The 26,694-nt window shown below is 50.1% G+C and overlaps 1 protein-coding gene across 1 annotated transcript; it reads right to left on the bottom strand.

Moving 5' to 3' along the window:
* Window positions 1-18,237: 18,237 nt before the first annotated feature.
* LOC309452953 (olfactory receptor 14J1-like) lies at window positions 18,238-19,152 on the bottom strand (the record flags this gene model as incomplete). Its single annotated transcript, XM_082077600.1, has 1 exon — window positions 18,238-19,152. One exon carries the CDS (start codon window positions 19,150-19,152, stop codon window positions 18,238-18,240), a length of 915 nt encoding a protein of 304 aa, XP_081933726.1.
* Window positions 19,153-26,694: the final 7,542 nt, after the last annotated feature.

Genomic DNA, 26,694 nt, shown 5'->3' with positions numbered 1-26,694 from the left:
TGTCTCGACTCCATTTCTGTAACGGTGGCTTTGCTGCCTGGCTGATGTGCAGACTCTGTACATGGATGTTGACACCTCTTGAACAACCTGCTATGAAAGGACAAACAAGGTGGTGTGTTCCTTCTGCAAGGGTATTAGGACAGCAAAAAAGACCCTGGGTTGGGGCAAATGAAAAGGGATGCAAAAGATGTGGTCAAAACTGTTTACGATTACTTGTCAAAGCAGCACTGCACCTCATGTGAATGATTCATGTGTTCAGTGAGAAACTGAGAGCTTTGCTTAACTGAAAACATGAAGGGGATGAAAGGACAGCGTCATTCAGGCTCAAAGGGACCTCAGGAGGTGTCTTGACCAACCTCCTGCTCACAGCAGGGTCAGACCAGATTGCTCAGGGCTTTATCCAAACACATCTTGGTCACTTTCTGGGACAGAGTGAGTGTGCACTCCTGGGAAACAGCTTCCAGTGCTGGACTGTCCTCATGACTGGAAAGTTTCTCCCTTTCTACAGCACATTTCCAAGCCCAGCCATCCAGATTGCTTTTTACCCATTTACTTACTCACTGACACAGACCATAATATCCCACCTTGGATACGAGAATATTGCAGGGGATGACACTGAATGCCTTGCTGACTTCCAGGTAACAGACCATCAATGTTCTCCCCACGTCCACAACCCTGTCCTTTCATCACAGAAAGAAAAGAGGATGGACAGGAACAACCTGCCCTGGGCAAACCCCGTCACCTTCTCTTCCAGACACCCAGAAATGGGGTCCCAGTGGACATGCTCTGGGGCACAGCCCTTAGTTCCCCTGCTCACCCATTGGCCATTTTGAAAAGTGCACACACTGTGTGAGAGCTGCCAGTGGTCAGGGAGTCCCCCCAGTCTCCATGAGCTTTCCAAGATGGTGGAGAGTGGCCTCACTGTGACATGGTCCTGCTGTCCCAGCTCCTGGGATGCTGCCCCTGCTGTCCCATAGACTGGAGAGGATTGTGTTAGTTCCAGTGACCCCTGACTTGATCCCCATCCACTGCTGGTTGTTCTGCAGATTCCTGTCTCAGGTCACAGAGGCCTGGGACACATGGCTGGTGAAGAGGGATGACAAAAGGACACAGGGATTCTCACCTCTTTCTCTTATTAAATTCATCAGTAGCTACAAAGTGTCTTTGTTTCTCCTTTACCTGTTCCTGCAGTAGTAACAGCTCATTATGGGGCCCTTGAATTGCCTTACAGGTCTGGACTGAGCTTTGATCTGGACTGTTGCTGTGCTTGGAGGCTGCTGTCCTTGCAGACCGGATGAACTCACTCCTGCCACCCTGCCTGGCAGTTCATTCCATCCGTGTCACAGCTCTGTCTGCAGCACTGACAGCTCCAGCTCCCCAGTCAGGTCCCTGGCTGAGGACATTGCCTCACATCTGGGCTGAGCCACCCCAGCTGTGGCACCAGCCCAGCTCTGACCTGCACAAGAAACCTGGTACCAAGTGTCCAAGAGCCCATGTGTGCAAAGGCTTTGAATCAGAGCACAGACATGACATGGGCAAAGACTGATGAATGTCTCTCTAGACCTGGGAATATAAAACCAGAATAAAATGCCTGAACTCATTCAACTGAAGATATTCCTCCCCCGGCTTGGAGGAATTAGATCCTTTGCTGTAACATTCCTGGTGTCCTGTCTAATGATGGGACAAGAAAAGACGATTCTCATACGAATTCATTGTTTAATACAAAGAACACAATGATGTGTCTCTTCAGAGGAGAGAGAATCAACATGACTGATTACTTAAGGTTGTTTGAAAGGATGTGCCCCTGGAGCTCCAGGGACACCTGAAGGAGCCCAGAGGGGACAGAGAAAGGGACATCATGGGCTGCTCCTGTGCTGCTGAGCTGGGCTGGGCTCCTGGGACACAGGGAGCTCATGGCAGCGGCAGCGCTGCAGAGAGACAGCTCTGCCCAGGAGCAGCTCCTCTGCACACGCACAGGGCTGAGGGCTCTGCCTGCAGCACCGAGGGCACGGGAGACAGGCAGAGAGAGGGGAAATGCAATGTAGGGTTGTAGGTTGCTGAGGGCTCATTGAGAGACAAATCTTCACAGTCCTAACACGGTAAGTCTCTGCATGTAAGACAATGCAGCTGCATTTCCTGGAGGGAGACCTTAGGCTGGTACATTCCTTGATTTACAGGATCTGTCAGGTCTCTCTCACAGTATCTCTGTTGTAGAGGAGAAGAACACACTCCAGAGCAGGGCTTCCCTGCTGCACTGTCAGAGGGACAGGGAATGATGACAACTTCTGCTGAGGGTGACTGCAGGGGGAGCACCCAGGGGTGCCCAGGGCTGTCCTGCAGAGCAGGGTCCCTGTCTGGGGGAGATCCCCACGGTGCTGTGGGGACAAGCTGTGGGGGGAAGGAGCATCCCCAATAAGGGCAGGAAAGGTGCTTCTCCTGTGGAGAGGGTGCTGTGTGGGTCAGGGCTGCTCACACATCCAGATCACCACCAGAATTTTTTAAAGGCGATGCCCCAATGACAAGATCAATGTAAGGATTAGCAGGCAGATAAGGAGCTTTCCTGAGCCTGTCTTTTCAGTTTCCTCTCCCAAGGGGTGGGGGGTGCAGGAAAGGATAAAATGAAAATGAGCTCTCATGCTGAAACAAGTCACTGAGACTCCTGAACTGCAACTGTGAGTGATCAGTACATCTGCCAGAAGGCTCATGACATCCCTTCCCCACCCCTCTGCCTGTGCACAGCACCTGCATCACCTTGGCTGGACCCGTCAGCCTTAGTCTGACCTGTCCTGTTTTCCAGCCTGCAGACAGGAAGATGCCCCCAGGCAGTGCCCTGTGAACAGGCAGGATCTGTAGGGCCAGGGGGAGGGCACAGAGGGTGGGATGGTCTGTGAGCACTGACAGGGAAGAGACATGGACAGGGAAACACCTCCCAGGGGGAGTATCTCCAGGCAGCACGGAAATGATCAGAAATGAGAGGAAACTGAACCTGGAATTGTTATGGGAGGGAGAAGAGAGAAAAGTCCCTGTGACCCCCTGCAGGTCAGATCCCTCCTGTGAGCAGCCCCCTGGCCTCCTGTCCCACCCAGCAAAGCCTCTGCCCTCAGGGCCGTGGGCTCCAAGGCATGAAGCAGCTCCTGTGCAGCCAGAGCTGCAGTTCCTCTGCAGAGCACAGGGGTGAGAGCAGCTGCCCGGCAGTGTTGGTGTCTGGGAGGTGGCTGCACAGCTGGGGAAGGGGGACGCTGTCTGAGTGCCCGGCTGCCTTTGCCCTGGCCTCTCTCACCCCCACCCTCACCGCATTTTCCTTCTTGCTCCCCTGCTCTGGGTCACTGCTGTTGGGATCTTGTTCTTGCTGTCAGGCTCTCTGGGGATGGCAGTTTCAGCTGCAGAGTCACAGCCTGATCTTGTGGGTCCTTTCCTGCAGGTGTGTCCATGGGCACACGTGTCCCAGCTTTGCTCTGACCTGTGGGCTGTGGGCAATGCATTCTGTGGGGCTGGGGAATGAGCTGTGTGTGTCATGGGCTAAACGTTGTGTGCTGAGACCTTAGGAAAGGGTGAGACCTGTCATGGTCTGAGGTGGATCCCTCTGCTCTCAGCAGTGCCTGGTGGCTTTTCAGGGTAACATGGGCGTGTGATCAGCCCCCATCTCAGAAAGGTGCCAGCCCAGGGCAGCTGGAGCAGGACAGAGGGACAGAGCAGCTGCCCTCACTCTGCACTGACCCACAGGCACCCTCTGGTCTCGCAGGACTCGCTCTGTTCTCCCTGAGTGCAGCACAAATGCTGAGGTTCCTGACACCCAACAATACTCTGCAGTGAATATGGGGGGATATGTAAAAAAACCTGGAACTCCTAAACCACCTTCACCATCTCTGTTCCCTATCACTGGGAAAGCAAGTGCTGACAGCCCTTCTGTGTTAGCAGAACCAGGACAGTCCCCACCGTTCCCACGGCCCCACTTCTACAGAGCTGGGCTGACTTATCGACGGCCCATGGGCAGAGGCCCTGCTCTTGGTTGCACATTTTCCAGCCCCAAGCAGGGCTGCAGCCACAGTGCTGAAACAGGTACTCCTAGAAAAACACAAGAGTGTCTGTGTGTGACAGGGGAGGGTATATGGGAGTTGGTTTGATTTTTGTCAGAGAACTCTGACCTGGATTCTCATTGTCTTTTTTTTTTTCTCATGACAGTGCCCCGTGCTCAGGAAAAGCAAATGTCCAACAGCAGCTCCACCACCCAGTTCCTCCTCCTGCCGTTCACAGACACACGGGAGCTGCAGCTCTTGCACTTCTGGTTCTTCCTGGGCATCTACCTGGCTGCCCTCCTGGGCAATGGCCTCATCATCACCACCATAGCCTGGGACCAGCACCTCCACACCCCCATGTACTTCTTCCTGCTCAACCTCGCCCTCCTTGATCTGGGCTCCATCTCCACCACTCTCCCCAAATCCGTGGCCAACTCTTTGTCGGATTCCAGGGTCATTTCCTATGCAGGGTGTGCTACAAAACTCTTTCTGTTTGTCTTTTTAGCTTCAGCAGAATTTTACCTTCTCACCATCATGTCGTACGACCGCTACGTTGCCATCTGCAAACCCCTGCACTACGGGACCCTCCTCACACTCCTACCTCAGCGAACTTGGGCTTATGGTGGTTACGGTATTTTTTGACCTCTGGTGTTTTGTGTTCATTGTGGTGTCCTATGTGCAGATCTTGATGGCCGTGCTGAGGATCCCCTCTGAGCAGGGACGGCACAAAGCCTTTTCCACCTGCCTCCCTCACCTGGCCGTGGTCTCCCTGTTTGTCAGCACTGCCATGTTTGCCCACCTGAAGCCCCCCTCCATCTCCTCCCCATCCCTGGACCTGGTGGTGTCTGTTCTGTACTCGGTGGTGCCTCCAGCAGTGAACCCCCTCATCTACAGCATGAGGAACCAGGAGCTCAAGGATGCCCTGTGCAAACTCATATTTTACTGTTTTGTAAAGCAATAACCTGCCCATCTGCTTCTACATAGGCTTTTTAATGTAGCTAATTACAGGCCCAGCCTGTCAACTGGATTTTTTGTTGTTATTAGTTGTTTTCTTATTGTGATAATGTTGTCATCCCCTTTCTAATTCACTATTGGCTTTTCTTTTATAACTGTTGGCTGTGTAAAGGAGGAGCTGTGCTCTCCTAGTCTCTAAACACAATAAAAGTCTCTTTAGTGACTTGTTTATCACTATATCCCTCTTGCAAGCACATTTTTTGAGCTCCAGGGATGGTTCCTGTTTTCATGGGAGGAGGGAAAAGAGTCCATCCTGGCAGCCCTGCCAGGAAGCAGCAGCGCTTGTTCTTCCAGAGCTGTTCTGGTTCCACTCCACACTCTCCTTCTCATCCCTTATGTTGGTGCAAGGCCTGAGTGCTCTGGCAGCTTGGTCACCGTCCTGCTGTGTGTCAGTCCTGTGGGCGCAGGCAGGGACAGGCAATGGGCACTGCTGTGACGGAGCTGGCCTCACAACAGCCTTTCCAGACAGAAAGGTGATCTCCTCAGGGCAGGGACTGAAGGTTTAGATCTTCTTACAAAGTTTTTCTCAATAACATTTTCAAGAAAGTGACCCACAGATGAAACCCCAGCGTACAGCTGCACAGCGTGTGTGTGCAGGGCTGCACAGCAGTGTCCTCTCACAGCCAGGCTCCTGCCAGAGACCTGCAGGACCAGCAGAGGAGGGGCTGGGCTGTGCCCCTGTGCACTGGACACCCCATGGAAGGAGCCCCAGGTCATTCACCATGGTCTGGCCCCTCACAACCACCATTTCCATCCCTCGTCTCTCACCCACAGAGGTTGTTTTCTCTCCATGGATGCACACTCAATGAATAGTTCAACAGTCCATGTTTGCCTTGTACAGATGAGATGTGAGCACGCACATCATGTATGTGAGGTGACATGAACCTGGGTGACAACAAACATCATCAGTTACTCATTTCCATTTTGTGAAGGCCTGTGGCAAAGACGAGGTCTTGAGATCACTTCACATTGGGAGGAACAAGCTATGGGAAATAACCTGAATGCAGCACTGGGGTGTGCTTCCTTGAACTGAGCTCCCTGTGTCCATTCCTCATGACGTGGGACATCTCAGATGAGTGCAGAGCAGGTGACACAGCACAGGGCTGACGTGTCTCCCGTCCTTTGGGAGTGGTAACAGGAGGCCAGAGGGACACTGTGACTCCTGCCGCTGTGTGTAAAAGGGACAGACTCTGTCTCTGAGCATCCCTGGGTGAACAAGGAGTCCTGAGACCAGCTGAGATATGGATGCCTGACAGAACCCTGATATTTCTGTGTGTGACTCCAGGAACAAACCCCACTGGATCAGTGAGATTCGTCTCAGCTGCCTTGGACAGGATCATTTCAAGTGTTCCAGTCTGCTCTGTCACCCTTTCTTGTCATTCCAGATTGTGATCTCAAACGTGCCATAGAAACCAGAATGGTTCTGCGGTCCTTAGAAAACGCAGACCTCAAACTCATCTTCAAGAAGAGCAGGAATAGGAACTGGGGTAACTACAGGCTGGCCACCCTTCCTCCCTCCCTGGGAAAGGGATGGGACACGTCCTCCTGCAGCCATTTCCAGGAATGTGAGTGACAAGGAAGGGATTGCTGAACCCAAATGTACAGGGGAAAGAAAGGCATGTTGTGCACAGGGCGTTTGCAAGGCTGAGACATGGTCCCCTTCTGGCCAGAGTGGTGCTGATGGGGCTCAAGAAGTGGATGCTGGGTGGGAAGTTGGCTGAACCATCCAGCACAAATGTCATCAGTAGTACCAAGTCCTCCATCCAGCCAGTTACTGGTGTCATCCCTCAGTGACCAGCACTTGGACAACACTGTTGAACGTCTGTATTCTCGCTTTCCAAGATATAAAAGACAGCACTTTAAGTGCCTTGAGGATGATACAAACCTGGGTGGAGGCCTTGAGCAGCCTCACCTGGTTCACCCTGAGCAGGAGAGTGAGACAAGATGAGTGAGACAAGGGCTCTCTGAAAACCTGAGTTATTCTGTGATTTGACAGAATTTTTGCCTTGGAGAGGTTTCTGGAGAGAGAATATGTGGAAGAATAGGAAAAAAAAAAAAAAAGGTAAGGCAGAAGAAGAGATATGGAAGGTGTTAACGGAAGTACAGGAGTTCCAGTGAGGAGGGCTTTTCACTCACAGTGTTAGTAGGAAATATATTTGACAAATTTGAACAAGGTGAGGAAGCAAGATGGGCGTCTACAGCCTGTGGGAAAGAGGGGCAGGTGTAGGAATGTATAGAACATGCTTCAGTCTGGTGAGGTCCTGCGTGCTAAGGAGGGGGATGGATGGGTGTGGTATTATGAGGTCAGTTGTGTCTCACACACTCATAATCCAGTCAGAATCCTGTGGCTGTGAAGGGGACAGTGGGGTCAGTTCTGTGTCTGGAGGTGACAGCCCAGCAGCAGGGACATGGCTGGGAAAGAACCTCTGCCAAAGTGCCCACAGGCCCTACCCAGGAAGAGGCCTTGGAGATGGGTTGTCATGTCCATCCCACCTGCGAACATGACGGGACAGCAGCAGGGACATGGTCGTGTCTGTCAGAGAAGCTGAAAGGCCAGTGGCAGTCCTGGGATTTACAAGATCATGGGGAGGTGACTTCTCTCTGGTCAGCTAAAAAAACACAAGAAGCCTGACGATGGGATTCTCTGCATGAGGAGCAGTTTCTGAGGTGGCTGAGCTTCCCTTGGTAGTGGGAAGAGGCAGGAAAGACAAAAAATGTCAGAAAGTACAGCTTGGAAGGTGAGGACTGGATATGAGAAGGAAGAAATGTCACTGGAAAGGCAGTGCTGTGGGGCAAGAGGTGACCCAGAGGGAGCTGGATCAGCCCATGGTTTGTGTTCCAAAGAGCAGCTCGTGAGGGTGCAGACACAGCAGTGAAGGTGCAGAAATGCTGGGGTGAGAGCAGGTGGGGAAGCGAGATGGGTGTCTGCAGCCTGCAGGGAAAGAGGGGCAGGGGTAGCACCGTGTAGAACAGCCTGTGCTGGAGATGGCAAAGGGCGCTGTAAGGCTGGAAGGGACCCACAGAACCCAGGTCTGTGTCCCCTTGGCCAGGGCAGTTGTCTCTGCCACTGAGGCCCAGGACAAGACATGTTGTGCTCATGGCACTGGGGCCTCAGTGCCTCCTGGCAGCCCCATGGGGAAGCTGGAAGTTGTTGTCCCAGTGTTGTCCTTCCCTGGGCCTTGCACAACCACATCCCACGGTCCCAGGAAGAGCCCTGAGCCGTGTGTGAGGGACAGGATCCCCCTTCCCATTGCCTGGAGGTCACGGCTTCTCCTTTCTGCTTCAGAAAGCAAACCAAGGGGTTTCTGAGCATGAGAGCTGAAGAAAAGACTCAAAGGAGACCTCAAAGTGGAGAAGGAGGGGAAGGTACTGATGTAATCTCTCTGGTGACCAATGACAATACCCAAGGGAATGGCAGGAAGATGTGAGGGTCAGTTTTACATTAGGAAAAGGTTCTTCCCCCAGAGGTGCTGGACACTGAACAGGCTCCCCAGGGAGGTGTCACGGCCCCAACCTGACAGTGTTCAAGAAGAGACCGGACAACGTCCTCAGATACACCTGTGGGGTGTCCTGTGCAGGGACAGGAGTTGGACTCCATGATCCTTGTGGGTCCTTCCAACTCAAGACATTGTATGATTCTACGAAATACTAGGTCAAAAGTCAATGTTTTCACTGTGCAGATGAGTTGTAAACATACACATCATGAGCATGTCCACTGTGTGCATGTGGTGAGATGAACCCAAGGGAGCACAAATGCCATCAGCTGTTCGTTGGGGTGCCATAAAGGTCAGTGGGACAGAGATGGTGTTCAGGGGTCTCTTCCAACCTGCGTTATTGTAGGATTCCCTGAATCTTTTCCTTGGAGAGCTCTTTCACGTCAGAATAGACAGAGGAAGGAGAAGATAAAATTAGAGGCAGAAGCAGAGATATAAAATTCCCCAGAGTAAATACAGCAGCTCCTCTGAGGAACGTTTCTCCACTCAAACCCTTGATAGGAAATCTATCAGATACATTTGATGAAAGCAGCTGAGTTTGATCTGCTCACACACTGGACCACAAGGAGGGTGATGGTGGGTACGATGTCGTGTCGTCACTTGTGTCTCAGGAATTGATAGTCCAGTAGAACCAATGGCTGTGGAGGGCACTATGAGGTCACTTCTGCCTCTGCAGGGGATTGGCCAACAGCAGGAACATGGCTGGGAAAGGACTGTGAGGTCACACACACGAGACGAGCAATCGGGCCCAATCAGCATGGCTGGATGAAAGGCAGGTCCTGCTTGAGCAGCCTGATCTCCTTCTGTGACAAGGTGACCGGCTGAGCAGATGAGGGAAAGTCTGTCATGGGGAGTGAATCCGCCCCACAGGCTGTGGGTGTTGTGTCCTTAGACTGCAGGAAAGCCTTTGACACCGTGTCCCACAGCATCTCCTGGAGAAGCTGCAGCTCATGGCCTGGATGGTGTATCTGCGATGGGTAAAGAACTGGCTGGAAGGCATTTTGTCCCCTCGGCCATTTCTCCCCTTTCTGTTCACATGGGCATCCCATGAATGCATCACTGCTCTGCCCCAGTGTAGACAGGCACAAGGCCTTCTCCACCTGGACCTCCCACCAATGCCACTGGTTTCTACAGCAGCCTCATCCTGGACTGTGGGATGCCCAGAACAGCCCTCAGAAGACAGTTTGACAAAGCCTTTTTTCTACACCTTCCCCACATCCCTGTTCAATCCCCTCATCCACAGGTTAACGACCAGAAAGGTTGGGTGCAATTGGAGCTTTGAGAAAAATGGTCAGGAAAGCTTCGAAGTGCACAGAAAGCCCATCAACATGTTGGCAAGCTGTTCTCTCTGAACAGGCCCAGAAGACCAGCACAGCATTTGTTGTGTCCCAGAAACTTGCCTGGAAGGTTGGGATATGGAGAAAAGGTTTGGTCTGGGAAGGGACAGACAGGGGCTGGTGGAACTGGCTGGTGTGACCGTGAGACATCTCTCCAACACCTCAGAAAAGTCCTGGATCTCAGGGAGGCTGCATGGTCCTCTGAGAAAGAAAATAGCAAAAATGACTTATCATGGAATCATAGAATAATTGTGGTTGGAAGAGACCCTTGGGATCATAGAGTCCAACTATAACCTAAATCTGGCACTAAACCATGTCCCTAAGAGCCCCATCTATCTGTGTTTTAAACACCTTCAGTGATGGTGACTGCACAACCTCACTGGGCAGTCTGTTCCATTGCTTCAAAACCCTTTCCTTAAAGAATTTCTTCCTAATATCCAATCTAAGCCTCCCCGTGTGCAACTTGAGGCCATTTCCTCTTGTCCTATCTCTTGCTACTTGGGAGAAGAGACCAACACCCTCCATGATAAAACCTCCTTTCAGGAGGGTAATAAAGTCTCCCCTCAGCCTCCTGTTCTCAAAGCTGAACAGCCCCAGCTCCCTCAACTGCTCCTCGTAAGACTGGTGCTCCAGACCCTTCACCAGCCTTGTCACCCTCCTCTGAACTCTCTCCAGCACCTCAATGTCTTCCTTGCCATGAGGGGCCTAAAACTGACCCCGGGATTCAAGGTGCAGCCTCACCAGTGCCCAGTACAAAGGGATGATCACTTCTCTAGTCCTGCTAAAGCTCTGATTGAATCAAGGCTTGAACACCTTGGTGTGACCCAGTTGGTGACAGGTTGGACTGCAGACTCCTGAGGCCCCTTCAGCCTCAGTTCTCTCATGATCCCATTGTGATGTTGGGCTCAGTTTCAGACTGGAGCAGAGCAGGCGATGATGGGGCAGGATCCACCTGTGCTGTAGGTGACCATCTAAACCAACATCTCAGCCAGTGAACCAGCCAACACCTCAGTGTGATTCGCTCTGGGCAACGTGTGAGGAGTCCTGGGCAGGGAAGGTTCAGAGGGCATGGGGCGCTGTGCAAGACACAACATGATCTTGGCTTCATGCCTGCAGGCCCATCAGATGTCAGTTGATGTCAATGAAAATTAAAATAAGAAGAACTGAAGGCAAAGATCCAAAGCAAAGGAAGGTGTCAACTTTCTTCCTTTCTTTTCTTTCCTCCTTCCTTTCTTTCTTTCTTTCTTTCTTTCTTTCTTTCTTTCTTTCTTTCTTTCTTTCTTTCTTTCTTTCTTTCTTTCTTTCTTTCTTTCTTTCTTTCTTTCTTCCTTCCTTCCTTCCTTCCTTCCTTCCTTCCCTTCCTTCCTTCCTTCCTTCCTTTCTTGCTTCTTTCTTTCTTTCTCTCTCTCTCTCTCTTTCTCTCTTTCTTCTCTTTCTCTCTTTCTCTCTCTCTCTCCTCCTTTCTCTCTTTCTCTCTTTCTCTCTTTCTCTCTTTCTTTCTCTCTTTCTCTCTCTCTTTCTCTCTCTCTCTCTCTCTTCTCTCTCTCTTTCTCTCTCTTTTCTCTCTCTCTTTCTCTCTTTCTCTCTTTCTCTCTTTCTCTCTCTTTCCTTCTTTCTTTCCTTCTTTCTTTCTTTCTTTCTTTCTTTCTTTCTTTCTTTCTTTCTTTCTTTCTTTCTTTCTTTCTTTCTTTCTTTCTTTCTTTCTTTCTTTCTTTCTTTCTTTTCTTCCTTCCTTCCTTCCTCCTTCCTTCCTTCCTTCCTTCCTTCCTTCCTTCTTTCCTTCCTTCTTTCCTTCTTTCCTTCTTTCTTTCCCTCTTTCCTTCTTTCTTTCCTTCCTTCTTTCCTTCCTTCTTTCTTCCCTTCTTTCTTTCCTTCTTTCTTCCTTCTTTCTTTCCTTCTTTCCTTCTTTCTTTCCTTCTTTCCTTCTTTCTTTCTTCTTTCTTTCCTTCTTTCCTTCTTTCCTTCTTTCCTTCTTTCCTTCTTTCCTTCTTTCCTTCTTTCTTTCCTCTTCCTTCTTTCTTTCCTTCTTTCCTTCCTTCCTTCTTTCCTTCTTTCCTTCCTTTCCTTCCTTCTTTCCTTCCTTCTTTCCTTCTTTCTTTCCTTCTTTCTTTCCTTCTTTCCTTCTTTCCTTCTTTCTTTCCTTCTTTCTTTATTTCTTTCCTTCTTTCCTTCCTTCTTTCTTTCCTTCTTTCCTTTTTTCCTTTCCTTCTTTCTTTTTCATTCTCTCTCTTTCTTTCTTTCTCTCTTTCTTTCTTTCTTTCTTTCTTTCTTTCTTTCTTTCTTTCTTTCTTCTCTCTTTCTCTCTTTCTCTCTTCTCTCTTTCTCTCTTTCTCTCTTTCTCTCTTTCTCTCTCTTTCTCTCTTTCTCTCTTTCTCTTTCTCTCTCTCTCTCTCTTTCTCTCTTTCTCTCTCTCTCTCTCTCTCTTTCTCTCTCTCTTTCTCTCTCTCTTCCTTCCTTCCTTCCTTCCTTCCTTCCTTCCTTCCTTCCTTCCTTCCTTCCTTCCTTCCTTCCTTCCTTCCTTCCTTCCTTCCTTCCTTCCTTTCCTTTCCTTTCCTTTCTTTCCTTCTATTTCTGTCTGTATTTATTTATTTACTTATTTACTTATCTAATTTTTTGCTTAATTATTTATGTATTTACCGATTTATTTATTTATTTATTTAGCTATTTTTAAGTCTTTGTAGGGGAGTCTCTTTTATTTGGAAAGAAAAGAGTTTTCCAGAACTGGGCATGGATTTAGGACATAAATGTCTTCAGCTCCAGGGACACAAACACCTGGTTCCAGTGTAGATGCCCTGGGAACCCCTGCCCAGGCTCCACCTGCACGGCGATGTGCTCTGGTCTCCCCAGGTCCTATGTGATAGACGCCAATCCCAGGGCCAGCACCCCAGGTACACTGGACCCCTAAATGGCACTGGCTGTTTATGGTGAGACAGCTGATGACTGATGTACTAAGGGTAGGAGAAGAAATATTGGTCTTCCCCTGTACTTCTATTACCAGCACTCTATGATTTCATCTCCCTCGTCATTCAGGAGTTCCCACCTCTCCTGATTAAATGTCCCTGTCCAAGGACAACCTTTCCAGCACTGTCTGGACGTTTGCCCTTCCCAGTGCTCTCAGGTTTCTCCTCCACTCGCTCTTTGGTCATTCAGTGGCCAACTGTCTGGTTTCTGCTTTGAGCTTCAGGGAGTTACAAACTTGCCCCATTCTTCAGAGCTCTAATTAACATGGTAGTCAACACGTTCATTGTGTTTATATCTATCCTCTCCTATCTCTCTGTCTAAACCAGTTCTTGTGTGGGTGTCCCTTGTGGATGCTGGACCTCATTAGATCCAGCTTACACTCACAGCTGAGGAAAGTGTTTTACTCTTTATTAAACTGTGCAGTGTTCACACAGGAGAGCAGGTGGAGCTGGTGCACAGGAGCTGCAGCATCTCCTGCAGAGCTCAGTGGAGAAGTCTGATGTAGGAAAAGTGATGCAATCTGTGGTGGCCAATGAGGGAACCGGCAAACTGGGGGTGGGGGTGAGGAGCGAGGTTGTCCATACAGTGTCCAGCCACAAGGGACTGTTCTCCTGCCTGTCCAGATGTCTTCAGGAGACCCTCGGGATCAATGTCCAGTGTAGAATGCTGCTATCACTTCTTGTATATACTGAAAAATGACAGAAAACACCCTGGAAAGAGAAAACCCTCCTTTATGAAATCTTCTTTGAAATCTTCATCAGCAAGTGTCCCATTGAAACCTTTCCAGTTAGTTCTACAAGTCTGGAAGATTTGAATGAAATTACAGAAAGAAACATCGCTCGTTAGGGCTTTCTGTGTTTTAATGAGTCCCATGGCGTATTTGGTGCTGAGTCAATGAACCTCAGATACCAAGCACAGACTGAAGAATCTGCTCAAGAGTCCAAGCCAGAAGCAAACTCCAAAGTACCTTGAAGCATTAATGGGCCACACTGAGGGCTGTTACTGACAAAGCCTCCCCAGGGACTCGTTAGAGCAGATAATTGGAGGCAGTGATTGCATCAGGCAAAGGCAAAGTGCAGCAGCTCTGATGCTGAGAAAGCCCTTGGTTTGTTTGATGAAGGACAATGGCGAAACCTTGAGCCCCTGCCCCTGGGAAGGGAGATCCTGTCCCTCACGTGTGGCTCAGGGCTCTTCCTGGGGATGTGGGGAGTGCGATGCCCAGTGCAGGACAATAGTGTGACACTCCCTGGGTGTGCAAGGAGGCAATGGGTGCCATGGCCATGACAACCATGTGTCTCCTCTTAGGCCTCGCTGGCAGGGACATCAGCCATAGCCAAGGGGACAAAGACCTTGGCTCTTGCAGGGACTTCCAGCCTTGTCATTGCCCTTGGCCATGTCCACCATGGTCCATCCTGCACTGTCCCAGGCCTGTGGCTGTTTCCCCACAGGCTGCAGACACCCCATGCGCTTCCTCACCTTGTTCTCAGCCCAGTGTGTCCCTACCTGTGTTACTGTCTCTCCATCCTCACCAGCTGTTCCTTGAATCACAAAGTCATGGCTGATCCAGGGTCCCTCTGAATGACCACAGCACTGTGCTCACTGTGACATTTCTTAATCCTGAGCTCCACCCTGGACATCTAGAGCTGCAGTTTCTGATGGTTTTCCTTTCTCATGCTGTTTCCCACTACAAAAAAAAAAAAAAAAAAAAAAAAGTGCCATCATCTTGGAAAGTGATTTTCAAGAGTTCTTGAGCCACTACTATCATTCCCTGTCAGTGTTCTACCCCAGCCAGCAACTAAGACCACAATAGCTGCTCATGTAGTCCCCTAAACTATTAAGTGCGCTATGGAAGATAACCGAAGGGAACGGAGAAACCACACTTTAATAAGACAATAAAATAGTATAATATACTACTACTACTATGTACATAAGTAAATGAAATGAAATTTAAAAATTAAAATGAAATATAAAAAATCAAACTAAATTAAATTAAGAAAATATACTCAGTGCAATCCGTCATGTAACTCCAGTCACACGGAGCAGCCAGTCCTGGAGAAAGGAGCACCTTGGTCCCAAACAACCAATCCCAGCAAGACAGAGCAAAAAGGCCCAAGGGTCAACTGCAAAATGGCAGAACAGCAAAAAACTCACTCAAAACTCCCAGCAGAATGGAACTTCCAAACTAAACTAACCAAAGTACCTGGCAAATCTGAACTAACGGAAGTAACCAGCCAGAAATGTCAGCTCCAGCTTTATACTGAGTATGACCCTAATTGTAGGTGTGGGAATATAAGGGAAGATTGGCAAGAAGGAGATTTGTAAATACACTTAAGTGACTGTACCCAGAGTTTAGAAAACACAAATCACACTAATTTAGGTTTAGCCTTGTGTGCTTCACAAGTTGAACCTCTGTCTTTATAGAACATAGACTTGTGAAATCTTAAAGGCATCTCCTCAAACATCATTGAAATTCCTGCTCTACTCAATTACTGGAAGATGTGACAGGGGAGGGTCAGGTTGGACATGAGGAAAAGGATCTTCACCCAGAGGTGCTGGACACTGAACAGGATCCCCAGGGAGGTGTTACGGCCCCAACCTGACAGTGTTCAAGAAGAGACTGGACAACATCCTCAGACACACGGGGTGACCTGTGGGGTGTCCTGTGCAGGGACAGGAGTTCGATTTGATGATCATTGTGGGTCCTTCCAACTCAGGACATTCTATGATTCTATGAAACACTAGGTCAAAAGTCCATGTTTTCATTCTACAGATGAGATGTAAACACATGGCTCAGGGCTCTTCCTGGGACCGTGGGATGTGGGTGTGCAAGGCCCAGGAAAGGACAACACTGGGACAACAACTTCCAACTTCCCCATGGGGCTGCAAGGAGGCACCGAGGCCCCTGTGCCGTGGGGACAACATGTCTTCTCCTGGGCCTCAGTGGCAGAGACAACTGCCCTGGCCAAGGGGACAGAGACCTGGGTTCTGTGGGTCCCTTCCAGCCTTACAGCGCCCTTTGCCATCTCCACCACAGGCTGTTCTACACGGTCCTACCCCTGCCCCTCTTTCCCTGCAGGCTGCAGACACCCATCTCGCTTCCCCACCTGCTCTCACCCCAGCATTTCTGCACCTTCACTGATGTGTCTGCACCCTCACTGGCTGCTCTTTGGAACACAAACCATGGGCTGATCCAGCTCCCTCTGGGTCACCTCTTGCCCCACAGCACTGCCCTTCCAGTGACATTTCTTCCTCCCGATATTCAGTCTCTACTTCCCAATCTGCACTTGGTGGCTTTGGTTTTTTTTCTCTGCTGCTTTTCCCACTACCTGTGGAAGCTTTACCACCTCATAAACTGCCCATCAAGCAGAGATCCCAACCTGTTATTCTTCATGTGGTCTTGCAGTTGACTAGAGAGAAGTAACCTCACCATGATCTCCTAAATCCCATGAGTGCTGCTGGCCTTTCAGCATCTCTGATACACACGACCATGTCCCTGCTGCTGTCCCGTCATGCCCTCAGGTGGGATAGATGTGACAACCTGTCTCCAAGGCCTCTTCCTGGGTAGGATCTGTCATACTTAGGCAGGGGTTCTTTCCCAGCCATGTCCCTGCTGCTGGGCTGTCACCTCCAGACACAGAACTGGCCTCACTGTCCCCTTCACAGCCACAGGATTCTGACTGGATTATGAGTGTCTGAGACACAACTGACCTCATAATACCATAACTATCCATCACCTTTTTTATGGCCCAGGACCCGATCAGATGAAAGTATACTTGTTTTATGAAATTTATTAAATATATTCCCTACTAGAAATTTGAGTTGAAAAACACTCTTCAGAGGAACTGCTGTATTGTATTTTTGTTGACAACATTAAGAACTCCTTTTCTGTCTTTTATTCTTTTTATTCTTCCTCTGCCTATTCTGCCTTCAAAATCCTCTGCAAGGGAAAGATTCACTGAATCGCAGAATAACTTCAGGTTTGAAGAGAGCCCTTGTCTCACTTGTCTCACTGTCCTGCTCCAGGCAGGGTTAACCAGGTGAGGTTGTTCAAGGGTTCCGCAAAACTATGCATCATCCACAGAGAAGCTGCAAGTGCACTCGTCACATCATACAGAGGGAGAATAAAGACGTTTAACAGTGTTGGTCCAAGTGCTGGTCACTGAGGGATGCTACTAGTAACTGGCTGCATGGAGGGCTTTGTACCACTGATGACATTTGGCTTGATTGTCCAGCCAACTTTCCACCCAGCTTCCAATTTTCCAGCCCAGAGATCACTGATCTGGCTACTAGGACACCAAGGAACACCATGTCTGTGACCCTGCAAAATTCTGGGTATGGATGCAGGTTGACCAGCTGTTAATTCTCCTTCATGCTTTTCATGCAGATGGGTTTGATATCTGCCTTTTCCAAAGACCTCAGAAACCCTCTTACCACTTTGTCTTACTTTTGGGAGCACAACCCAGAACCACAGGCAAGGGTGACAGAGCAGACAGGAGCACTTGCAATGAGCCTGTCCCAGCAGCTGAGATGAATCTCACTGGGCCACTGAGGTTTGTTCCTGGAGTCACACACAGAAATGCCAGGGTTCCATCAGGCATCTATATCTGAGTTGGTCTCAGGACTCCTTGTGCACCCAGGGATGCTCAGAGACAGTCTGTTCCTTTTACACACAGAGGCAGGAGTCACAGTGTCCCTCTGGCCTCCCATTGCCACTCCAAAGGGGTGGGAGACACCTCAGCCCTGTGGTGTGTCACCTGCTCTGCACTCATTTGAGATGTCCCACGTCATGAGGAGTGGACACAGGGACCTCAGTTAAGGAAGCACAACCCAGTTCTGCATTCAGGCAGTTTCCCATGGGGTGTTACTTCCAACAGGACGTGACCTCAGGACCTTGTGTGTGCCACAGGTCTTCATGGAACCCCAAGGAACAGTTGATGGTGTTTGTGCTCACTCGTGTTCATGTCACCTCACATACATGATGTGCATGCTCACATCTCATCTGTACAAAGCAACACAGACTGCTGAACTCTTCATTGAGTGTCCATCCATGGAGGGAAGAACAACCTCTGTGGGTGAGAGACGAGGGATGGAAATGGTGGTTGTGAGGGGCCAGTCCATGGTGATTGACCCGAGGCTCCTTCCCTGGGGTGTCCAGTGCACAGGGGCACAGCCCAGCCCCTGCTACGCTGGTCCTGCAGGTCTCTGGCAGGAGCCTGGCTGTGAGAGGACACTGCTGTGTGCCAGCCCTGCACACACACAATGTTCAGATGTACTCTGGTGTTAAATCTGAATAAAAATATCAGAATAAAAAATGTCAACAACAACAGAAAATACAGATGACAAGCTGGACCTGTAACAAGTTACATTACAACTTCTATGTAGAAGCAGATGAGCAGTTTATTGCTTCAGAAAACACTAAGATATGAGTTTCCACAGAGCATCCTTGAGCTCCTGGTTCCTTATGTTGTAGATGAGGGGGTTCACTACTGGAGGCACCACTGAGTAAAAAGCAGACACCACCAGATCCAGGAATTGGGAGAAGATGAAGGGGGGCTTCAGGTGGGCAAATATAACAGTGCTGACAAACAGGGAGACCACAGCCAGGTGAGGGAGGCAGGTGGAAAAGGCTTTGTGCCGTCCCTGCTCAGAGGGGATCCTCAGAACGGCCCTCAAGATCTGCACATAGGACACCACAATGAACACAAAACACATGAAAACTAAACAGGCACTAACCACAATAAGCCCAAGTTCCTTGAGGTAGGACTGTGAGCAGGAGAGCCTGAGCATCTGGGGGATTTCACAGAAGAACTGGCCCAGGGCATTGCCCTTGCACAGGGGCACTGAAAATGTATTGGCCGTGTGCAGCAGAGCATTGAGAAACCCAGTGGCCCATGCAGCTGCTGCCATGTGGACACAAGCTCTGCTGCCCAGGAGGGTCCCGTAGTGCAGGGGTTTGCAGATGGCAACGTAGCGGTCGTACGACATGACGGTGAGGAGACAATACTCTGCTGTAGCAAAGAAAAAGAAAAAAAAGAGCTGTGCAGCACATCCTGAGTATGAAATGGCCCTGGTGTCCCAGAGGGAATTGGCCATGGATTTGGGGACAATGGTGGAGATGGAGCCCAGGTCGAGGAGGGTGAGGTTGAGCAGGAAGAAGTACATGGGGGTGTGGAGGTGCTGGTCCCAGGCTATGGTGGTGATGATGAGGCCGTTGCCCAGGAGGGCAGCCAGGTAGATGCCCAGGAAGAGCCAGAAGTGCAAGAGCTGCAGCTCCCGTGTGTCTGTGAACGGCAGGAGGAGGAACTGGGTGATGGAGCTGCTGTTGGACATTTGCTGCCTGTGGGCATGAGGACCTGTGAAAGGAGGAAAGACAGGTACATGTTAGGGGTGACTTCTCTGAGGAAAATAAACATGCTGTTTCTCCTGGAAAACCCCCTCCCTGATGGAGGGATGTTTCAGCTCATACTCTCTTTCTACTAAGTTTGAATAACAGTTCATCACAGCTTAAAATGCAGCTTGGGCATCTAGATACCATGAACACACCTCTGGGTCAAGACCCCTTGTGCTGGTGTCAGAACAAAATCTGACTCACACTCGCACCCCAACCCCACAGAGCAAGAGCACCAGGGACAGGTGGAGAAACAGGGAAGGACATGCAGTGTTACCAGAAAATAAAGCAAGGACAGAAAGGCAGACGGGCATGCTGTGGAACCTTCTCCTGACCCGGCTGTGCTGCTGCCACTCACATAATGACACTGGAGAGCAAGTACATTTAGCACCTTTTGTGTACCATGTTGCAGGAACCCTTCAGCTGGAGGTCCAGCTGCTGAGGTGGAGACTCGTGACCTGGACCCCATGGCGTTGGGGCAGAGGGTCTGCTGGGGAGGAGAGGAGACCAGGGGTTGCACTGGGAAATGTGTCTGCACTGCAGGATATGGCAGGGGGGTCCTGAATCCCATCTCAAGCATTTCAGGTTGTAGCTCACCCGGCTTCACAGTGTTCAACATGGCCTGACAAGAGCCCTGTCCTTACAGATCCCACCAGCTGTGCCTGTGCCAGGTTTAGGAGATGCCTCCAGGAGCTACAACTGCACTGCCCTGCACCAGAGACTTACCATGGCAAGGGCTGCAAAGGTTTCTCCTCCAGTGAGCTCTCAGTCATCCTCCCAGTCCTGACCACCTTTAATCTCTCTCTGCCTTGCTCATCTCCTGAGACCCCCAGGCAGAGCCCTCAGCCCTGCTGCGTGTGCAGAGGAGCTGCTCCTGGGCAGAGCTGTCTCTCTGCAGCGCTGCCGCTGCCATGAGCTCCCTGTGTCCCAGGAGCCCAGCCCAGCTCAGCAGCACAGGAGCAGCACAAGGCGCTTTAATGACCCCTCTGGTGGGTTTGGTGCTGAGTCCATGGACCTCAGACCCTGGAGGAAGGTGATGAAACTTCTCAAGAAGTCAAAGTCAGATTCAAACTCCAATGTTTCTTGTAATGTTAATGGGTCCCACTGAGGGAACCTACTGAGAAACAATATCCAGGTTTGGTTAGAGAAGAAAACTGGAGGTCAGGAAAAGCACAGTAAAGGTGGCTCTGATGCTGAGTAGACCTGGTTGCGTTTCTTTAAGGAAAAGGCCAAGCCCTGACCCCCAGCCCTGGGAAATCAGATCCTGTCCCTCCCACGTTGCCCAGGGCCCTTCCTGGGACAGTGTGATGTGGGGCTGTGCAAGGCCAAGGGCAGGACTATGGTCCCACCCCTCCCAGGTTCCTGGCTGGGGACAAGGAGGCCATGAGGCCCCTGTGCTGCAAGGACAAGGTGTCTCCTCACAGGCATCAGAGGTGCAGACAACAGCCACAGCCAAGGGGAGAAGGAGCTCATGTCTGGTGGGGCTTTCAGCCTCTTTCCATCCCGTGATCATCTCCACGACAGCCTGTCCTGTGCTGTGGCATCCCCTGCACCTCTGTCCCTGCAGGCTGGAGACATCCCCCCTCCTGCCCCACCTTGCTCCTGTCTGAGCATCTTCCTTCCTTTGCTGAGATCTCTCCATTCTCCCCAGCTGGTCCTTGCAGCACAAAGCCTTGGGCTGATGCAGACTCCCTCTGCTGACCTGCTCCACCACAGCACTGCCCTTCCATCACATTCCTTTCTGCTCATGTCCAGCCTGGACCTCCCCAGCTGCACTCTGGGCCATTATTTCTTTCTCATGCTCTTTCCCACTATGCAGAAACCTCCACCATCTCTGAAACCGCCCTTCAAGCACTCTCAGGCTACTCCTGCACTGCTGCAGCCTCCCCAGCGCTGCTGGGCCAAAGCAGCCCAGGTCCCTCAGCATCCCACACCATGTGCACAAGGTGCTGAACCTGCCTTGGCACAGCCCTGCACTCTCCAGTTCCTCCCTGCTGCTCCAAACTGGGAAGCCGCACACTGGCACACACCCGTGTGTGTGGGTCACACCAGTGCTGAACCGAATGGGATGAGAACTGCAGGTGTCTGGGTCCCCACGCTCCTCCTCATGCAGCCCCGTGTGCAGCTGCCTTGTTCATGGTGAGCGTGCACCACGGGCTGGTGTGGGGACCTTGTAGTGCCCAGGCCCTTCTCCTCAGGGTCACTGCTCAGCGTGTCAGGTCCTGCTCTGTCCTGATGGATGGGGTTATTGTGCCACCCTGATACAGAAATGGCCACTTCCCCTTATCAAACTTCAGATCTTTCTGATGGGTGAATTCCAGATTTCCTCAAAGTTGCGTTTCTCCCTGGACAGAAGCTCCATTCGCTCAGTTGTTAATGTTTCCATGCAGATGGCTTATCCTGATTAGGGTGTCTCTCCCAAAATAACAGGATAAGGAGTTACAAGGCACTACAAATACCGTGTCCTGGAGAAATTGTGGAGTCTTGGGCGTCCAGTACTCATAATGCCAGATGTCTACACTTTCAGGGGAAGTTTCCATTCATATGGTAGAGCAGCAGGAATGCGTGGAGCTCTGCCTGGGGACAGACAATGTCATCTGAACGTTGAGGAGTCAGCATGAGAGGGCAGAACAACATGGGCAGTGTTGTGGTGACTGGACATCAGCTACTGACTCACTGATGAGAAATTTTAATTAGATGAGGCCTCCTTCAGACAAATGAAAGAAGCCTCATGTTTCCAGGGCTGTGTCGTCGTGGCAGACCTGAGATATCCCAATATCTGCAAGGTACCAGCCATCCAGGAGGGTTTGGAGCTCATTGACAACATCTTCCTGACACAGGTAACTGAGGAGTCAGTGGGGTGAGGTGCCCTTTGGGACTTCACACTTACAAACCAGAAAGAGTTGGTCAGGATGGCACAGTCAGGGATGGGAAAGTGGAGCTGAGGCTCCTGGGAGATGAGAACAAGGCCAAGAGCAGGATTTCAGGAGAGCAGGATTTGGCTGCTGAGGGACCTGCTTGGGTCCTATGGGATATGACCTTGGTGTCTGCAGAGCTTTTCTCTCACATCTCCTCCCGCCTCTCTCCCACCTGCTGTTGTGCAGCGTTTTTTACCCTTTCTCAAATACAATATCCCAGAGGTGCTGCCGGCATCACTGAGTGGCTCAGATTTGGCAAGGAGTGGGTCCATCTTGGAGCCAGTTGAAATCCCCTCTGTCTGATGTCAGTGAAACTCATGTTGTCCTCTCAGAGGTGACAACTGCAGCACACCCACACTCACGCTCAGACTTTGCCATGTAAACCCAGTACAGGGTAACAGTGTGTTGGGTGTAACAAACTGCTGCATCATGGAGAAGTACTGGAAAAGATCTTCTGTCAGCAACCTGAGGAAATCACCAGTCAAAGAGCAGGTTCCCATGGGAAACTGTAATTGTTCAGACATTCAGGGCGTGGCATATTTGCAGGTGCAGTTTCAAAGGATCTTAGGCCAACTTCTTAAAATGTCTGCTTGATGGGCAACAAGGGTGATTCTCACTTGGATCTGGAACCGGGAAACAAGGAAACCCTGGTGAGGGATGTGAACATCAGTGTCCACCTTGGTTGTCATGAGCAGGACACAGTGGGGTCCCAGGCACCAGAGGGGAGGGAGGAAGGCCAGCAACAGAGCACAGCGTGGTGGAATCCAGAAGAGAAAGCTTGGACATACTGGGGGATGGTGGGCAGGTGGAGACATGGAAATAGATCGGAAGGGTGAAGGAGCTCAGGAAATCTGATAATCCTTACAGGACAGGCTGCTCCAAGCACAAGAATGATCTCTCCAAGTACCCATGAACAGAAGCATTTATCTTGTGAGCCTGCTTCTCTGCACTGATGGAGCTGCAGGGCAGAAAGGCAGCACACAGGAGGTGGGAGCAGGGGAAGCTGCAAAGGAGGAATTTAGAAACCTTGTCCATGGATGTGGGGATGATGCCAAAGCTGCCCTGGACTTGATACCTGCACTGGAAGGGCAGCAAGATGAGCTGACAGAGCTTCACTTGCAGTAAGAGAATGTACAGGGTGAACGTGGGCCTGCTGCTGAACTTCATAAGAGTAGAATCAGACGGGACTGCGGTTCTTCATGGCTTCTTTGCCTCCATCTTCACCAGCAAGGTCTCCTCGGACTTTGTTCCTGAAGGCAGGAGTCTGGAGAACACCCAGGAGTAGATGGAGCTCAAGTCAGGGGTGTCCTGAGCAAACTCAGACACCGTTACAGAACAGGAGATGGGTCACTTGACCACCTCCCTGAACACAAGCATCACTGTGCTGTGGCACCTGAGATTGCCAGGGACACCCACCTCTTGGTCCAGAGGAGTGTGACTCCTCTTGAGCTGTCCTGGCCTGTCTCCTCACTCACATGGTGATTTATGTACCCACATTTCTGACATATTCAGTCTTTATCAGGAGATGCAACACATCAATATGAACTGGAGTCTGCTGATACCACCTGTTCTGGAAAGGGAGGGAAGGGCGAGCAGGGAAGGAAATAGAAGAAATTTGGCTTAACTGCTATTTATTATGGAAGTGCTCTCTGTTTGGCTGTTCCTGAAATCTCTCTAATCATCCACACCAGACTTGAAGCCTTTAGGAAAATGATGCACAGAACCTTGGCTTGTAAGAGCATTTTAGATGTTAGTGAGCCCTCTGGTGTCGCAATTCTGAACTGCAGCTACTGGAACTGAACAAACGTCTAATGAAGTGAAAGGCAGAAGCAAACCCCAAGTTTCTGAGGGTGTTGGGACCCCATGAAGGGCCATCACTGACACAGCTGTGAAGGAAACAACCAGTGCAGGTCCCTGTCCCTGGGGGATGGTGAAGGAAAGACTTGGAGACACTGGTTCCAGGTGGTGAGGGCCATGTGGAGGTGGCTCTGGTGCAATGTCAGCCCTTGATGCTTGTTCATCACCAGAATGGCTGAGCCCTGACCCCTGGGACCTAGTAGATTTTTCTCCAATGTTTTTCAAGGCTTTTCCTGTGGTCAGTGTGAGTGTTTTTTGTTTTGGGGTGGTGTTTATGTCAAGTGCTGTTGCTTTAACTGCAAGGCTCTGGTTTTCTGTGGAGTTGGAAATGCCCGTGAGTTCCTCACAACTCATCCAGCTTCTTTCATACACCTGGCAATGGTCACCAATCACCTCAATGTCTCAGTCTCAAACTTGTTTGAATCCCTTATTTGGATCCATAGCCCATCAGTGCAGGAGGTTCATGGATCCACCAGGTTCCTGGATGATTCCTGAGGACCATCCAAGTGTGGGCAGTGTAAGAGAGGAGCAGAGCAGGGTCAGCTCATGGGCCATGACTGAGCACAGCCACCCCAGCAGCAGCCGTTCCCCATCTCCCAGGCACAGCCATGCCCACAGCATGCAAATGGCACTGCCATACATGATTAGCCCAAGAGAGGCCTTTCTTCCTTCCGTATTCCCAGGAAAATCTTCCTCCTGTTCCTCCTCCACCTGCAGACATCAACTGCTTTCCATTTCTGGGCTCAGACATGGCTGGAAGGGTTCACTGAAGCCATCACCATCTCATCGCTTCTCCCTGACATGCCCTGACCCTCTCCCACACCTACAATGGCCAATCATGGCTGCTCAGGCCTCCTGCTCTTCAGAAGAGGCCTCGAACTTCTTGGTTCTTCCTGGTGCTTATTATGAACTTCCTCGCTCTCTCCACAGTTCGTGGTTACATTTCTTGTCCATAACAGCCCCTTTATGACCATGTTTCAGTATATAGTTGCGTTTTTATGATCATTTGTGCAGAAAGGGCAGTCACAGGACAGCACCCAATATGTCAAAACTGATGCCGAGTGAAATGCCGTAAAGCCCTGATGAGTTCCCCTGTGTCTGTGTCTCTCCTGGAAGGAGTCTGTCCCGAGAAGGGGATCCAGCTCCTGCCACTCTCTGCAGAGGCACATGAGCAGTGTCCATCACCTGGGGACACAAAGGGTGACGTTTGCCAGACCACCCTTCATCTGAACCATTAGATGTGTGCTTGTGGATGGGGTATGGAGCCTTATAGTGCAAATGTTTATTTAATTGTCAATGCCAGAGGGGCTACCAGAGATGCAGAGTACTATTTTACAGATATTTAAATATAAGCATATACAACTGACATTCCTAGACAAATTACACAAACATTTGAAGGACTTTTCATGCCTTTTAACATGATTATCCTCAGAAGGCCACCAGCTTTGCATCTCAGGAAATGGGATCCAGAGTCCAAGGGCAGGATGGTTTGGGCTCTGTCCTGGGATCTGGAAACTGAAACGTGCTCCCATCTCCCAGCCCCCTGCCCTCCTCAGTGAGGGTGTGAGACATTCTGCAGCGAGGGCTGAACTCACAGCCATGACCAGTATCTTATGTCCAACTGCAGCCAATGGTGTCCTGCCAGCTCAGGATTGGAGCTTCCATTGCTGGAGGTGTTTAAAAGACATGGAGATGTGGCACTTAGGGATATGGTTTATTGTTGGAGTTCTTATGTGGAGTTCTTATGTTGGAGTTACATGTTCTTATGTGTCTTTTCCAAAATAAATGATTCCATAATGCTTTGATTGTATGATTGGAGTTTAAATATTTCTATTCTCACTAACCGTAGCTTCTGTCCAGGGTGGCTCTTGTGTGGCACAACTGTCCTGGCTCTCCAGGCAGGTTGGGCACTGGTTTGGTGCCTGCACTGGAAGTTTTCCCCTTCCTGGGGTAAAAGACTTGGGTCACAGATGTTTGAAGCAGTCCTGTCAAATACTGAGCGGGCTGAGCTTTGAAGGCAAGGGATGACAGCAACGTTTTCAAGGATGTTTTTGAATAGTGGTTCTATCACTAATAACAGAACACTCCGTATTCTTGATTATGGCGAGGAATTAAAGTTCCCAGCAGTCATTCTCACTTCTCAAAATACATATTGTGTTTCAGTAGTTGGCCTCTTGTATGAAGTTCTTAGAACAGTGCTTTCTCTCACTTCTACCTTTTTTATTATTGAAAGAATACACCTGTTGGTCAGAATTGCTCCCAGTTCATCCCTCTTCCATACATTCTCTCCTTTCTTTTTCCGGTGTGAGGGGCAGGTGGCATAGGGGAGTTGTTTCCTTTGTAGCCATAGAAAGCCAAGGAACAGATCCCAGCTTAGTGAAAAGGCACAAAGGAAGCCAGAATCTTTATATGGTGTGCACTGGCACAACATCATTCCCTATATTTCTAATCTCTGAAGTCCCAACTGTGCAGCAGAGATTGGAGTTATAAGCCCCATTTGTCTGCCCTGTTTGGCACCATGTAAAATGGAACTACCCCAGTCAAGAAGTTGGTTTTGATTCTCTTCACAACCTGAACCACCACATGAGTCAGGAGATGAACCAGGATGCTCAGAGAGGACTAAAAATTCTCTCTTTCCTAAAGTTCAGATGTTCCCTGGAATCTCAGAAGACAAGTTGTGCCAATTGCTCGGTGATAGGAGCTGGTCAA

The sequence above is a fragment of the Streptopelia decaocto genome (genome assembly GCF_964273445.1).
Source record: "Streptopelia decaocto genome assembly, contig: HAP1_SCAFFOLD_58, whole genome shotgun sequence".
Taxonomy (NCBI): Eukaryota; Metazoa; Chordata; class Aves; order Columbiformes; family Columbidae; genus Streptopelia; species Streptopelia decaocto.
Note: the sequence above shows the minus strand (reverse complement) of the source record. Positions and strands in the feature narration are given on the sequence as shown.